The sequence below is a fragment of the Microtus oregoni genome, unplaced genomic scaffold (assembly GCF_018167655.1).
Source record: "Microtus oregoni isolate MIOR12 unplaced genomic scaffold, Mior012 000040F_ref0000088, whole genome shotgun sequence".
Lineage (NCBI taxonomy): Eukaryota > Metazoa > Chordata > Mammalia > Rodentia > Cricetidae > Microtus > Microtus oregoni.
The window spans coordinates 16,922,558-16,936,944 of NW_024543207.1; the positions used below are offsets into that span (position 1 = coordinate 16,922,558).

The 14,387-nt window shown below is 43.4% G+C and overlaps 1 protein-coding gene across 4 annotated transcripts in view; it reads left to right on the forward strand.

Annotated features, from left to right (window-relative positions):
- Sema5a (semaphorin 5A) overlaps positions 1-14,387 on the forward strand; it is a 432,322-nt gene that overhangs the window by 403,711 nt on the left and 14,224 nt on the right. For all 4 annotated transcript variants that reach the window (XM_041632016.1, XM_041632019.1, XM_041632017.1 and 1 more), the window contains 4 exons: positions 3,862-4,087; positions 7,756-7,974; positions 12,225-12,395; positions 14,089-14,244. In XM_041632016.1, coding sequence (XP_041487950.1) covers positions 3,862-4,087; positions 7,756-7,974; positions 12,225-12,395; positions 14,089-14,244 — 772 coding nt within the window. The remainder of the gene's footprint in view (positions 1-3,861; positions 4,088-7,755; positions 7,975-12,224; positions 12,396-14,088; positions 14,245-14,387) is intronic.

Consider the following 14,387-nt stretch of genomic DNA (forward strand, 5'->3'; position numbering starts at 1 on the left):
AAATAAACAGCAAAACAGGAGGCTCCACATAACCATCTGAATTGGCTCCCCAAATTTATTCGAACTCATCTTGAATAGGCTTATCCGAACCATGTTCAGCGTGATTTAGCCATTCACCAAGCAAATTCTGTAACAGTGTTCAAAACTGGTGGTGCAAGATAAAGAGGAAAAAGTTCTTTTCTCCCGGAAAGCTTGTAGTGTATTAATAAAGGCAGAATTTAGACAGGCAGTTAAGGAATAGCAAAACACATGCCTTGTTTCTCTAACACGAGCTGGAAGTGATGAGTGATGGCCATCTTCTACTGGAAGAGAAGAGAGATGGGGGCAGCGAATGGACTCAGGAGGCTGCACGCACAGGCCCTAGCAGAAAAGGGAGCAGGGGCGCAGCCGAGTGTCTCACAGATTTCTGGATTAAAATGTTAAATAGATGGTTTTACCCTTGATGACTGAGATAGAGAATCCATGGGGAGCACATTCGGAGGAATTTCTTAAAATTGCCTTAGTCGTTATTCTTATCTATTAATTTCTACCAGAATAGTAAGACTGGTGTGTGTCAAATAATAGTTACTAACTCCTTAAAATAGTTTTTTTAAGCAGTCAGCATTTCTCTGTTGTTCAATATTGTGCTAGTCATTCACAATTCCTTTAAATTTGGGTAGTGTTTGTCGCAGTAAACTGTAGAAAACAGATTCAGTTAAGCCATCTGAGAGACCACAACTGAATTGAATTAGTGGCTAACTTGGGGAATTAAGGGAGAACAGATTGGTCTCACTGTTTCCTAGGCTTTCATAATTAGATAATTCACACAAAATGCAAGCATGATCCAGCCTCAGAGATGGGTGAGCTGAGTTTTGAGTTACATGTTAAACTCTTGAGGAGATACAAACATAGAGACAGATGCCTTGTTAGAGACTTAGATACAATGAACCCAAATTGAGCCGCTAAACTCACTGCTAGGTATGTGTGTCATATGCCAGTCCGGACTCTGGAGCCCACTTTCCAATGCCAAGTACCAGCCACAGATTTCAAAGGTTGGATATCTTCAGATGCAAAGCTATGGATTTGAAGTAGTCTTGTGGGTATAAAGCCATAATTATTCTATAATCAATGTTGAAGCTATTGGTGCGTAGGAACTACACAGTTCACAAGTCAACCCCTCAGATGCTTTTTTGAGCATATGTTATCAAGGTATCCCTGCACACTTGCTCATCCAAGCTGACATGGGGTATCAGACAATAGTATTGTATGATTCTTGTGGTACCATACACAATGGGCATGGAAGGGTTAAGATAGGAGCTTATGCCTCATCTATCCGATAGCCTCTATGCCAAGTACAAGAGAAAGCAGGCCTCTGCTGCCTCACCTCCTCACCCAGGTGGGTTTATAGAATTTGAGGGAGCTATTTTTTTCATGTAGGAGGAAGCATCCAAAATTTTACTACCCCCAGAGAAAAATGAAGGCATCTAGTTTTGTGGGAGTGAGGTTAGTGTGAACTGATAGGAATGGTTGTGGGTATTAAGTCAGAGAAACACATATAATGGCTTTACACAGTCTGTGTTAAATTCCTCTTGTATTACAAGCATATGTCCTGCGTATTTCTCACTGCAGAAAAGGAAGAAAGTGATAAGACTGCTTAGGAGAATTAGAACAACGGTGAGATGGGAGTAGATTAGCCTTTCAGGTTAAGCTATTGTCACCGGCACACAAAGGTGTCCATTTCGAGAAACTCACTAATTCTATATTGGGGAGATTGGTTTTCCAATCCTTAATCCAGAAACACAAAAAAAAATAAGAACCAGATTTCACTGTTTTCAGTGAAAATCTAAATGAATCTAGGCTGACAGAGATGGACATATCCAGAAAAGAGTTAACATAGCCCCCAACCCAGACTTTGAGGTTAGAGGGCCCTGCTTCCCACTTGACAATTGGCTGGCATTTAGAAATTGTATTCAGGAATTTCCAGGCTGATAAGAAAAGTTGGCTCTGTGTGCCAAACGTATTGATGGAAACAATGCAGAAAGGAATGAATCAAAAATTCCCTAAAACGTAGAAGGGAGATGAAATAAAAAATAAGGCATAGTAGATGAGATAGTCAAAGTTTAACCTAGGAGATCATATCCATAGGATAGAAATTCTGACAAGAAAAAAGGTGGGGACAGAGACCACATAACAAAGCCATCAATGAAATTTCTAAAACAAGAAAAAATTAATTTATTATTTAATAGAGTTTCAAAAATAGCCCAAAACAGGTAGCTGATCAGCTAATGTGGCACTTCTCAACTGTGTCAGTGGGAAATAAGAGCACAGGAAGTGTTCCTCTCTGAAAAAAATTTATTCTCCACCTAAAATCTCTACCAATATCTCGATGCATGTAGATTGTTTACATATAGTTTGACACATGGAGATGTTTTATGAGGGTAACAAAGAGTGCGCTCTTTGCCTTGAAGGCGTCCTTACTTAAGAATGCGACTATGGGATTTATTCCAACAAAAAGGAAGCCATCTAAGGGAAATGATGGCTTTCCCAACAAGAAATAAACAACAGAAAGGAAAGGAAAGCCTAGCACAGAATTGCAGCACTTCAAGCACAGCGAAGCTTGCTTTTCTATTGGTTTCTCTTTGAGACTTACGTACATGAGTACACGTCTTTATCTAATGTCCCCCAAATTTCCTCTCCTTCCAGTCTTCCCCTTTCTCCCCACATTTTCCTCCAAGCTTCATGCACTCCTTTCTTTAGAAAGCCTACTGTGTTCACTTAGTGTGGACTTTGCTCCATAACTGTAGGTATAGGACCATCTGCGGGAACGTGGGTAGCTTCTCATGGGCCACATCCCTGAATTAGCCTGAGTCCTCCTAGCAGCCATCAACTGCCAATAGTTGCTCAGGAGTAGGATTTCATTAGCCTCGCCGTCATCCATGCTGGGACTCTGGCTGGCTTGATCTTATACAGGTCTTGTGCGCTCAGCCACAGCCACTGTGACTTCATGCGTGCAATGCTGCTACTGTGTCCTGAAAACGGCTCAGCTCTTGCTTTATATTTGATTTAACACTGATTTAAAATTTTACAGAGTGGTCAGAAGTTGGTGCATTACACTGTTAGTTTTCCCCTAGTGAAACAACCTTTACTGGCAGTTGGAGGAACTGCGGCACAGAGCTGCCTCAAGGGTCAACTATTTACCCCTCATTCAATACCCTTAGTATTTACGGCCAAGTACCAGGCACATTTCTATCACCTGTGTCCTTTTTACACCCCACCCAGACAGTGTGTCTCACTTTATAGATGTCTTCAAATCTCCTCTCTCCTGAGCTCCAAACCCTCCGCCCTGTGATTACATGTGGGCAAGGGAGAATGGAGGAGAAATCGAGAAGTGTCATGGGGGAATAAAAGGGGGAATCCTACAGGCTGCACATCCTCCCTGTGCTGCAAGGACACTCCCCTACTCCAATGCTGTGGAGCTTCTCCCAAGGCTGCTAGTATTCATTAATCTCACACTAAATCATCTGGGGTCTAAGGAGCATATTCTAAGGTTTTTATAAAATAGCTAAACTAACCCCAAGATAAGCAGCATTGTGAGGAACTTATTAAGAAGAGGGAAGATGTCATTTTAGGTGTTTACCATGTTTACACACGCGATTTTATTGATTTTCTCAATTTTGCTGTTTATACAGGAGAAACTATGGGTTTCTTTGGAAGGTGACTTGGAAGCTAAGTGTCTGTTAAGGGACAGTTTAACATAAATATGGTTTTGATTTTGTGAAGCAGCTTTGAGTGTCTTAGGCCCCACAGAAGACCATGGTACAGCCTGAAAGGAGCTCCCCCCACCCCCGAGCTGACTGGACATGCTTGCTTCCTCTTCTCCAGGAGTACCAGCCCTGTAACACTAACGCGTGCCCAGAGCTGAAGAAGACCACGCCGTGGACGCCCTGGACACCTGTCAACATCTCGGACAATGGTGGTCACTATGAGCAGCGCTTCCGATACACTTGTAAAGCCCGCCTGCCGGATCCCAACCTGCTGGAAGTGGGGAGGCAGAGGATTGAAATGCGGTACTGTTCCAGCGATGGTACCAGCGGCTGCTCCACAGATGGTAAGGGGCTCCTGTGGGGACTGGCAACTGCATGGAAAGCCTTTGAAATGGAAAACTAGAGGGAGCCCCTGTTCAAATAATGTTGTGACTATGGTTGATCCAAAATAGTTTTTGTGAGATTTATTTAATATTGGAGAATATGATGAAAAAAGTAGCTGTCAGAAAAATAATAGCTGAGAAGTAGACTTTCCCCTTTCGAAAACCCTAAAGTAGACAGGCAATGGTAGCACGGGCCTTTAATTCCAGCACTCAGGAGTCAGATCTTCAAGAGTTCAAGGCCAGCCTGGTCTACAGAGTGAGTTCCAGGATAGCCAAGGCTGTTACACTGAGAAACCCTGTCTTGTGGGTACAGGGTGGGGTGGGGTGGGTGGGGGCGGGGAGACTAAAGTAGACAAAGATGGTAGAAGCACATTTGTTTATTTATACCATGCAGTGGCTTTTCTTTTAAATAGCACGTTGGATCCATCTCTGCTAATACTGCTTTGCCTTAGTGAATGCTTTGAATGTGGCTGTGGAGAGCCAGGCCAGTCCAGCCCTGCACTCTGGCTGTCTTGGACACTGCCCATGGTGGCACTTCTGGCAGGTCTGTCCCTGGACTTCCTGCAGGATGTTTCCCTGGACTTCCTGCAGAAATGGTTGAGTTTTTTTCTCCAAATTACATTATTTGCTTTCTTCTTTGTTTTTTAAAAAATGCTTTTATATAACTGCACAAAATTCATTCTAGTTCTTAAAAGACAAGAGGCCCTCACAGACGAGTGCCCAGGGGATGGCTTCATGAGAAAGACAGTCACATCTATGTCGGAATACTCACGAGCCTCTCTCAGCACTCCGTGATTGGGATCTTTCTTGATTCTCCCATGAGTGCTGCTGTTCAGAGACTGATGTGCAGATGCAGGGAGGGTCAGATCAGTGGCATTTATAGAGGACTTGATGGGTTTCTCCTGTCCCAGTCAGTTCTAAAGGGTGGACTGCAGTGCTCTCAAGCCACAGGTCCCCATGCCTTCTCTGGGAGCAGGGAGCGTGCCTGGAGACATGAAGAGTAACCATTCTTATCGAACGCTATTCACTTCCACAGCACCCCTCCTCATCGTCTGTATTTGCAGGCTCTGACATGTCTCAGACTGCTGATGCCTACAGTTCAACAACACACAGCCTGTTGTTTTCTACACGGGAGTCTACTCTGATGGAAGGTCTTATGAGCATAAATGTACAATGTAGAACTAAAACCATGACCTGAAAGGGGAGGTGCAGATAGCAGTCACCTTGGCTTCTTTTATAAAACCCTGCTGTTGCTCGAAGAAAAGATTTACGTAGAAATTCCAAGGGAAGGGTAATAGGAGGCCCAGATAAAAAGTACACATTCTGCAAAGGTTGATCTTATTAGTTTAATCAAGATTACAAGATAAAATATGAGAATTCGAGATGAATTTCAACTGGGCGATGGTGGCATATGCCTTTAATCTTAGTACGTAGGAGGCAGAGACATGTGGGTCTCTGTGAGTTCAAAGCAAGCCTGGTCTACAAAGCGAGTTCCAGGACAAGTTCCAATGCTACAGAGAGAAACTTTGTCTCAAAAAAACCCAAAAAAACAAAAAAAGAATTTCAAATATTATTTCGTTTTTTTCCCCATTATATTCTATATAACATAAGTTCCATGGCACTAATTGCAGAAAGTCTACAAACCCATGGAAACTGAACAGTATTCAACTGAATCACCCCTGAGTCAAGGAAAAAATAAAGGAAGAAGTTAAAAACTTCCCAGAATTCAACAAAAATGATTGCACAACATACCCACACCTGTAAGATACTATGAACTCGGTTCTAAGAGGAAAGTTCACAGCACTAAGTGCCCACATAAAGAAAATGGAGAAAGCTCACACTAGTGACTTAACAGCACACCTGGAGGCTCTAGAACAAAATGAAGCAGACTCACCCAGAAGGAGTAGATGACAGGAAATAACCAAATTGAGGGCTGAAATCAATAAAATAGACACAAAGGAAACAATACAAAGAATCAATGAAGCAAAGAACTGGTTCTTTAAGGAAATCAACGAGATAGATTATATCTCATATGTCTTAAATACAGCTGTGTTCTATGAATCTTTCAAAGTCTAAATTGAAAACACATATCCTAAAATATTAGTTGTTCATCTTCAATTCACACTTAATTGCTTTCCTTCATTTCACTTGTTGGGTCTGATGACCTTTTCGGCAGTTTACTTACACCCTTATTCTGCATGAGCCATGACATCTATCTGTTCACTGTGCCATCAAAGGGAAATATTAAAGTTTAAGCATGGTGTATCTTTACAACTGATTTCATTTTCCATCCCAGACATGAATTTTTTATTCTTTCCATTCTGATACATATAAAACCAAAGCTAGAATGTTTTAAATATTAATAGTATATATTATTCATGAAAATTTTTGTTTTAAAAATAATTTTATAGAAATTTATAAATTTTTGTAAAATCACATTTATAAAATGATAGCCTATATTTTATTAACACTGTAAGCATTGCCCACGGTATAAGGAAATGCAAACAGTCTGTTTCGATGGCTTTGAGTTCTCATGATCATCCTCGCATCGTGTTATTGATGTCTTGGAAACTGAAAATTGGACTCCTGTGCTTCTGATCACACAAAAGGAGGCTTAAGAGCCCGTTGTTGTTTGTTTATTGATAACCACAAAACACTGGCTGATTTCAGAAAGCTGTTCCTAAAGCCTTCTCTCAGAAAATCATCCGCCTGCACTTGACCAAACAAGTTGCTCAGGAATGGCTGTGGGTGTTGGGTGTTCGCTTGCTTGGGAGAGCAATTGCCTACTGCTTCACCAAAAAGCTAGCGAGGCGTTGGTGAAAGCCTCACCATTTCTGAGACGATGACTGAATGGGATTACTAGTGTACGTCAGGCTGCATCTTCTTCAAACACGTTTTGACTGAGTCTGATTAAATAAGTTCAAAATGCTCAGAGCAGGCCCGACATTCAAGGAGTCTTCAAGAACAATTCACATATTCTTAGAACGCTCACCCACCCTCAGCCATCCCCACTGCAGCCCCCTTCCCTACTGTTCCATTTTGTTAGCAAGCATGCTCACAGCATTCTACAACACATGGCAAGCTTATTCAGGGATGGGATGTGGGCAAGCTCTCTGGAGCAAAGGGTTTTCTCCATGGCCTGTGATTCGAGTGGGATTAACCCTGATACTTCCACAGCATGAATTCACACCGGAACGGTTAGCTAGAAGGAGACAGGTCTAAGCTGTGACCCTTTCTCCAGGTGAATGTCCTTTCTGTAGCACCAACCCCATGGTACCTGAGGACAGTTTGCAGTAGAGATCCTCAGGAAAGTGAGGTGGGGTTTAGAGGCTGTTCTATAGAGATGTCTACAAAACAGAAGAATTTCCAGTGTGGACTTGCTGCTGATGGCAAGCGTGTTAGCACACTCAGATGGAGTGTCATGTACATCCTGTTTAAATAGTGCCTGCAGGAAAGGAGCTTGAGGAACCGGAGGCTGCTATTCAGCTACAGCAGGATTTTGGCTTGTGAAGTGTAGAAAGGGTTTGATCTATTAGGGCAATTCTAGACATAGAGCATACAGCCTATACAGGGGAAAAAAAAAAAAAAAGAAAACTCCTGCAGAATCACATTTTGAGTTTCCTTGGCAGGACTTTCTGGAGACTTTCTACGAGCAGGAAGATACTCTGCCCATACTGTCAATGGGGCCTGGTCAGCCTGGACTTCCTGGTCCCAGTGCAGCCGAGACTGCAGCAGAGGCATTCGGAACCGGAAGCGTGTTTGCAACAACCCGGAACCCAAGTATGGGGGCATGCCATGCCTTGGCCCGTCTCTGGAATTCCAGGAGTGCAACATTTTGCCCTGTCCAGGTAAGTGGATCACAATGTGAAAAAGACTGGGAAAGCCGTGTGCCTTTAAGAACTGAAAGCCAATGGAGACCTCTGTTTTTCTCTCTCTGTCTCTCTCTCTCCCTCTGTGAAAAGTGTGTTCTTAAGAAGTGTGTGGGGTGATGGTGGTACCTCTTACCTGTTGTTCATTGGAGAGGATGAATGAAACAGGTACAGCTAAAGAGGCCTAGATTCCTCAACCATCCTAGCTGTCTGGTCCCAAATCATTCCCCCTGCTTTAAAATTTTCCTCAGTCTCTGTTCAGGCACGCAAGCAGCTAGCTTAGGGCTAGCAAGGCTCTCCTCTCATATTGCCTGGTGCAAAGACAAACACAATATAAAATGAATCATGTCTATGTTCTTTTGATTTGATAAGAAACCACACATGAAGCACTTTGTTAGGGTTAGTATTGCTATGATGAAATGCCATGACCAGAATAACATGAGGAGAAACAGGTGTATTTCATTCACAGTTCCATGTAACAGCTTGGCATCAAAAGCAGTGATGGCAGGAACCAAACAGCTGGAAGCAGGAGCAGATGCAGAGGCCATGGAGGAGTGCTGTCTCCTGACTTGCTCCCTCTGGCTCCATCAGCCTGCTTTCTTATAAAACCCAGGACCAGCAGCCAAGGGATGCTGCATGAGAGGCTGGGCCCTCCCCTATCAATCACTAATTAAGGCAATGCCCTACAGGCTTGTCTGTAGCCGGAATTTTTATGGAGACAATTTCTTGACGCTCCCTCCTAGATGCCTCCCACTTGTGTCGAGTTGACCTAAAACTGCGCAGCACATACTCAGATCTTACAATCTAAGCCCAGTTACTAGTTTGCTGTTCCCTAAATAAGTGTTAGTCACTTTCAGGACACAGATATACCCAACTCTTCCACTATGACCTCTACCTGGTTCATAGTCACAGCTCCCAGAGAGCTACACCAGGCACACCAGCTGGCTCCCAGGTCCCACGTTTTCCATAGAGGGCCCACCTCATGAATGAAACCCTCTGAGGACAGGCTTCTCTTCTGGTGACTAGGAGACCTATGTGTCACCTGGCCTTCTCATAGTCTCAGGTTCTTCAACACAGTCTTAAAGCTGTTAGAGCCTTGTCCCTGTGTAGACCACTTTTGCTTTATGCCCAAGTGGAAGCCCCAGGAAGTTAAGGATTGCTGATCAGGCTCACACACCACAGTGATCTTAGTTATGGCCTGTGACACCTGGAAATATTTGTGGACGGTTGTCAGATGATGGGGGAGCAAGGCACTGGATAATTGGTCTTTCTTCCACAGAAGACACTATTGTGCATTATATTTGTCAGCAAAATTGTGTGTGTGTGTGTTTCAGACATCTTACTACTATTTACCTTCTTTCTGTATTCATCTCCCTCCCCTGTCCCTAGTTAAAATCCCCATTTTCCTGCTCCCCTCAATCACCTGTATCTAGATTTCCCTCTCTATTGCTCCCCATCACCACCACCCCACGATGGTCCCTTTTGATTTTCCTGGCTACTATAGTCATTCCAGGCTATATACTCACAACTGACAATTTGTAGCTAAGAACATCAGACAAGAGACAACATGCAGCGTTGCTTTTCTAGGTCTGGGTTACAGCACTCCACATGATCTTTCCTATTTCCTTCCATTTACTTGTAGCAGAGATTTTCAATGATGTCTTTGCTCCTACAGCTGTGCTCCTCCCATGAGGCCTCTATGCTTGAATTTCTCTGGCCTCGGGCTATTCCTCTGCAGACCACACAGCTTTCCCAGCCAAATTGAGGCTGAGATGCTGGGAAAGGTCAAGGAGTTGTTCTTTCCCACAGCCCATGGAGAAAGATTCCTCCCCCGGGTGCTTGGAGGCAGCGTGGGCGATAGCACCAGATTTGAATCAGGGCTGTGAACTGGAGCCAAGGGGAATGAGATACGAATGCCAAGTTCCCCCCATCACCCTGCCTTCTCCAGACTCCTGACTTCATTTCTTGTGTCCATTAGTAGCTCATGTGGAATCTGAGGCTTGGATGTGGTCCTCGTCCCTGAGGATAAATAGTTCTTGACCATCTTTAGGACACTCTGATAGCATCATCTGTGGGTAGTTTTAATTTTATTTTTGTTGATTTGCTGTTGAGCTAGAACTATGTGTACATGACCAGAATATCTTAAAATAGCTCTGTCCTCATTTTCTTTTAAAAGCCAAGATTCCTTTGTAGAATTGCTCATGTCTTTGCACAAGGGACTGTCAGATTCAAGGTTGAATGTATGAGCATCAACTTTCTCTTCTACCTCCCGTAAAATTCCTAAAAGTGTGATAACCTATAACTCAGCTAGGAGATGCTAAGAAGCCCCCCTGCTCTGCATAGGTTGAGCTATATGGCCAAGGAAAACCATATTTGGGGTAATTTTTACCTGATTTAGAGCATATTTCCCATATAAACTGATATTTTTAACTATACTAGGTCAAATACAAAAAGCACTGTCTTTTTAAAATGTTGTCAGACTACAACAGATCAATGGGTCACAGCACTTGCTGTATAAGTGTGGATTTGCATTTGAATTCTCAGCATCCACAGCAATGGACATGTCTGTGTGTGCCTGTAACAACGACATTGAGAACAGCAACAGGCAGATCCCAAGATCTCCCTCACCAGTGAGCCTAGCCAAGTGATCTGGTTCATTGGGAGAGCATATCTCCGGAGAGTAAGAGAGTAGAACACACCAGTTTCCTAGTCTAAGCATTGGGTGCTTATCTCAAATTCTGGAGGCTCTGGTTCTGTCTGTGGCTCTAACATAAGCAAATAATAATAAAGAGAAGTGCGTACTAAAATGATTATCCTTCACCTTTTGAACTTGCTCCTGCATAATTTATCCCAACCCTGAGAAGCTCATGACTGTTTCTGATCATGACTTTTTCTCCTGGTACATTCGATGCGGCAGTAAAGACTCTAGACTGGAGACCTTGCCTGGCAAAGCTAGAGAGAACAGATGGTTCTTTGTTGCTATGTGTATTCAAATAAGATGAAAGCGACTTAGAGTTGTGCTTAGACACCCATAAAACAGAGAGCAGTAAACGTAAGTTCTTCTGATCCAGTTTAACTCAGCAAGTTCTATTTGTCTTTCTTCTGTAAACAACAAGGCCCAGGGAAAAGGAACACTAGGAATATGATGGAAGGGCACAGGCTCTCAAACCCGTGACCCTGGCAGGTGTGTCTCCTCCAGAGAACAATACAGAGACCTATTGGTGTGCTGAGGACTCTGCACTTTCCGTCTGCAGTACCCTTGTGTTCTTGGAGCTCCACAGGGTAGCAAAGGAGACAGAGAGCACAAGAGACTTCTCAGAGGACAGAAGCCATACTGCTCCTCTGTGTAGACCTGTGATGTCCAGGCTTTAGCATACAGAGGCACAGGCAACACATTTTCCGTGAGCTGACAGGCTATAAATGTTCCACTTTGTCCCCATAGCCACCCACAGTGTGACTGGCACTCTGGGGTTAATCGTGCACCTTTATCTCCTTCATGGTGGGTAACTGAATTCTCTTTTTATCTTACTGTAGCAGTAACCACAGTTACAAGAGCAATGATTTTCTCTCCTTGTCCATTGAGCTATTTAATATATACATTTCATTTCAACAAAAAGTTCTCAGTAACTAATTGCTTTCTTTCCTTGGAAGAAATAAGGATCTAAGCTTCAGGGTGTTTGATCTTCTCATGAACCAGTCTTACTTAGGATATGTTAAATATGATACAAGCCCTGGGCAGAATCCAACATGAATGGCAAGAATAATGTGAATTATAGGGAGGTCTGTTGCCTGAACTATTGATTTTTAGCTTTAGCTCTTTTCAAACCAGGTAGATAGTAAAACCAGTAAAGGTGAGAACTGGCTAGGGGCCTCATATTAATTACTATAGCACTTGATTTGTGGGTCCGGAAGAGGAAGTTCCACACCACATGCATTGAACATGTGTGTCATGCTGGATTGAATGTGTGTGCCATGCTGGTGCATAGAAATCATATGTTGATAAATATTTTCTGAAGAACCAAACAATGAACTGGAAATTAGATGGGTTCTGGGATTATGGGGGGATTCTTTCAGCTTGTATCTACCTCCAAGTAGGAAACCCCACATGCCCCACACCATGGCTTCTTGCCAACGTGTATGTCGTTGTCTTCCATGTTGCATAATCTCTAGCTGTGTCGTGTTGATCTGGTGGGGACTTCAGACACGCTGTGCTTTGTGTCCTTCCCCAGTGGACGGTATGTGGTCCTGCTGGTCATCCTGGTCTAAATGCTCAGCAACCTGCGGGGGTGGACACTACATGAGAACCCGCTCTTGTACGAATCCAGCTCCAGCCTACGGAGGGGACATCTGCCTGGGACTGCACACGGAGGAGGCGCTCTGCAATACGCAGACCTGTCCAGGTACGTGAGGCCTTGGTTACTGCATAACTTCAGTGCAAACTCACCTTTCTGAATTACGAACGATGACAAAGATTGTGAGTCACAGTAGACACTGGCAAGTCAGTCTCACACTGTTACCTCTGATTTATTTAATGACACTTTGTTCTACAGAAAAATCATTTTCATACTGTGCTGTTTTCATCACAAATGGGAAAGTGCATGCATGTTATAGCATCTATACTACCTACCGAGGAAATATACCCCAAATCATCTTTGACCTTACTAAGTAACACTGATGACTCCCAGGTAGCACCTGACTTTGATGGAGGAGAGAGATTGGGAGAAGTAAGTGGAAAGCGAGTAACACTTATAGAGCCTCCGCCCTGGTGTGCAGGGAGGCTCACCTGAGGCCTGTTTCACACTTTCACAGCCTATCCCGGCACAAGCATATTGTATGCTTGGAATAAGGCCAGAAATGTTCCAGGGGAACAGTGGACATTGTGAGATGACACCTCACTCAGGGCCAGGGCTGTTCTCAAAGGCAGTGTAATTAAAGAAATAAGGCAGGAAGTCCAGTCAGCTTTCAGAGGACCAAAGCAAAGCAAGGAACAGGGAGCACAGCCTTTAGGAAGTGAGTCTTTTCAGGGCTGTGAACGGGGAAGCTCTGGGCCTGTGCTTGATGCAGGATGTTTCAGACAGCTCCTTACCCGAGAGGTAAGCAGGCATTCTGACACTGAAATGAGTTACCATTCCATACTTAACGCTGACAGTGAAAGACTTTATCAGAGTGCATGCACAGGTCTTTCTAGAAAATCCCACCCATATTTAAGAGGACTTCAAAACCAAATTCTCATAATCATTCCAAAAATCAGTCTTTTATGTTTTTGAGAGGAAAAGTCAATCCGTTTGTATGAATCAGTGCACAAGTTGTTTTTTTGAGTTGTAAAAAGTAATAATAAAGATATGTGTGTGTGTGTGTGTATATATATATATATGAAAATATCCTCCTTATTGATAAATAAATAATGAGTTCATTCCTTAACATAATATATGATTCTTATCCTTGTTTTGGAATATCTGTACACCTGGGCGGATTGAAAGACATTCCAACAAGTCCTCCACTTCCAGTCATTGCTCACCCTTGGGTCCTGACCAAGGCTGTGGGAACTGACTTCATTCATCTCAGAAGGTCTGAGGTGAAATGAGCTCTCCTGGTTGGTCTGCCTTTGGGGACTTTGCAGAGGTGGTTTTGCTGCAGAAGAAAGGTGCTTTAAGCTTCCATTCAGAAACCAGGGATTTTAGCGTGTGGTGCTGGCCAACACGGATCCTGGGGGAAATGTCTGGGATATAATCTGAGGGTCTCTTTGTAGGGGAGTTTACTCTGTAGCTGTCAGCACTGATGGTTTCTGACTCCAGATGTCATGTTTGTCTCAAGAACTGGCATACTGACTAGTAAATAAAATTGTACATAGAATTGAAATGATATGGGACTTAGAACACTCCCTTCAAATACATTATATCTGACTGAAATTTTTAGCACATTTACTCATCCTTGTGTGGATTTATTTACTGGATTGGCACAAAGTTATGGCCACATCTTGTTTATGCACAGAGTCATTAAAAACACAGTGTGGAAGCCCAGAGTCAGTGTGACTTGACTGTGATTGGTTGCTATCATCAGGTGACCTCGCCTCTCCCCTTCTGGTCTCTGTAGAGAGCTGGTCAGAGTGGTCCCACTGGTCTGTGTGTGATGCCTCTGGCATCCAGGTCCGTGCTCGGCAGTGTATTCTTCTGTTTCCTGTGGGCAGCCAGTGTTCCGGAAATAGCACAGAGAGTCGGCCATGTGTGTTTGACTCTAATATCATCCCAGGTAAGGGTGGAGATGTTTATCAGTGTGAACAGAGTCATTCCAATATCCAGCGAGGAAATGACCCATTGGGTCAGTCTTTTATCTGCTCTTTGAGGCTGCCTTTGCTGAATTGAAAATGATTCTGTCTACTGTTGTGGTTTCAA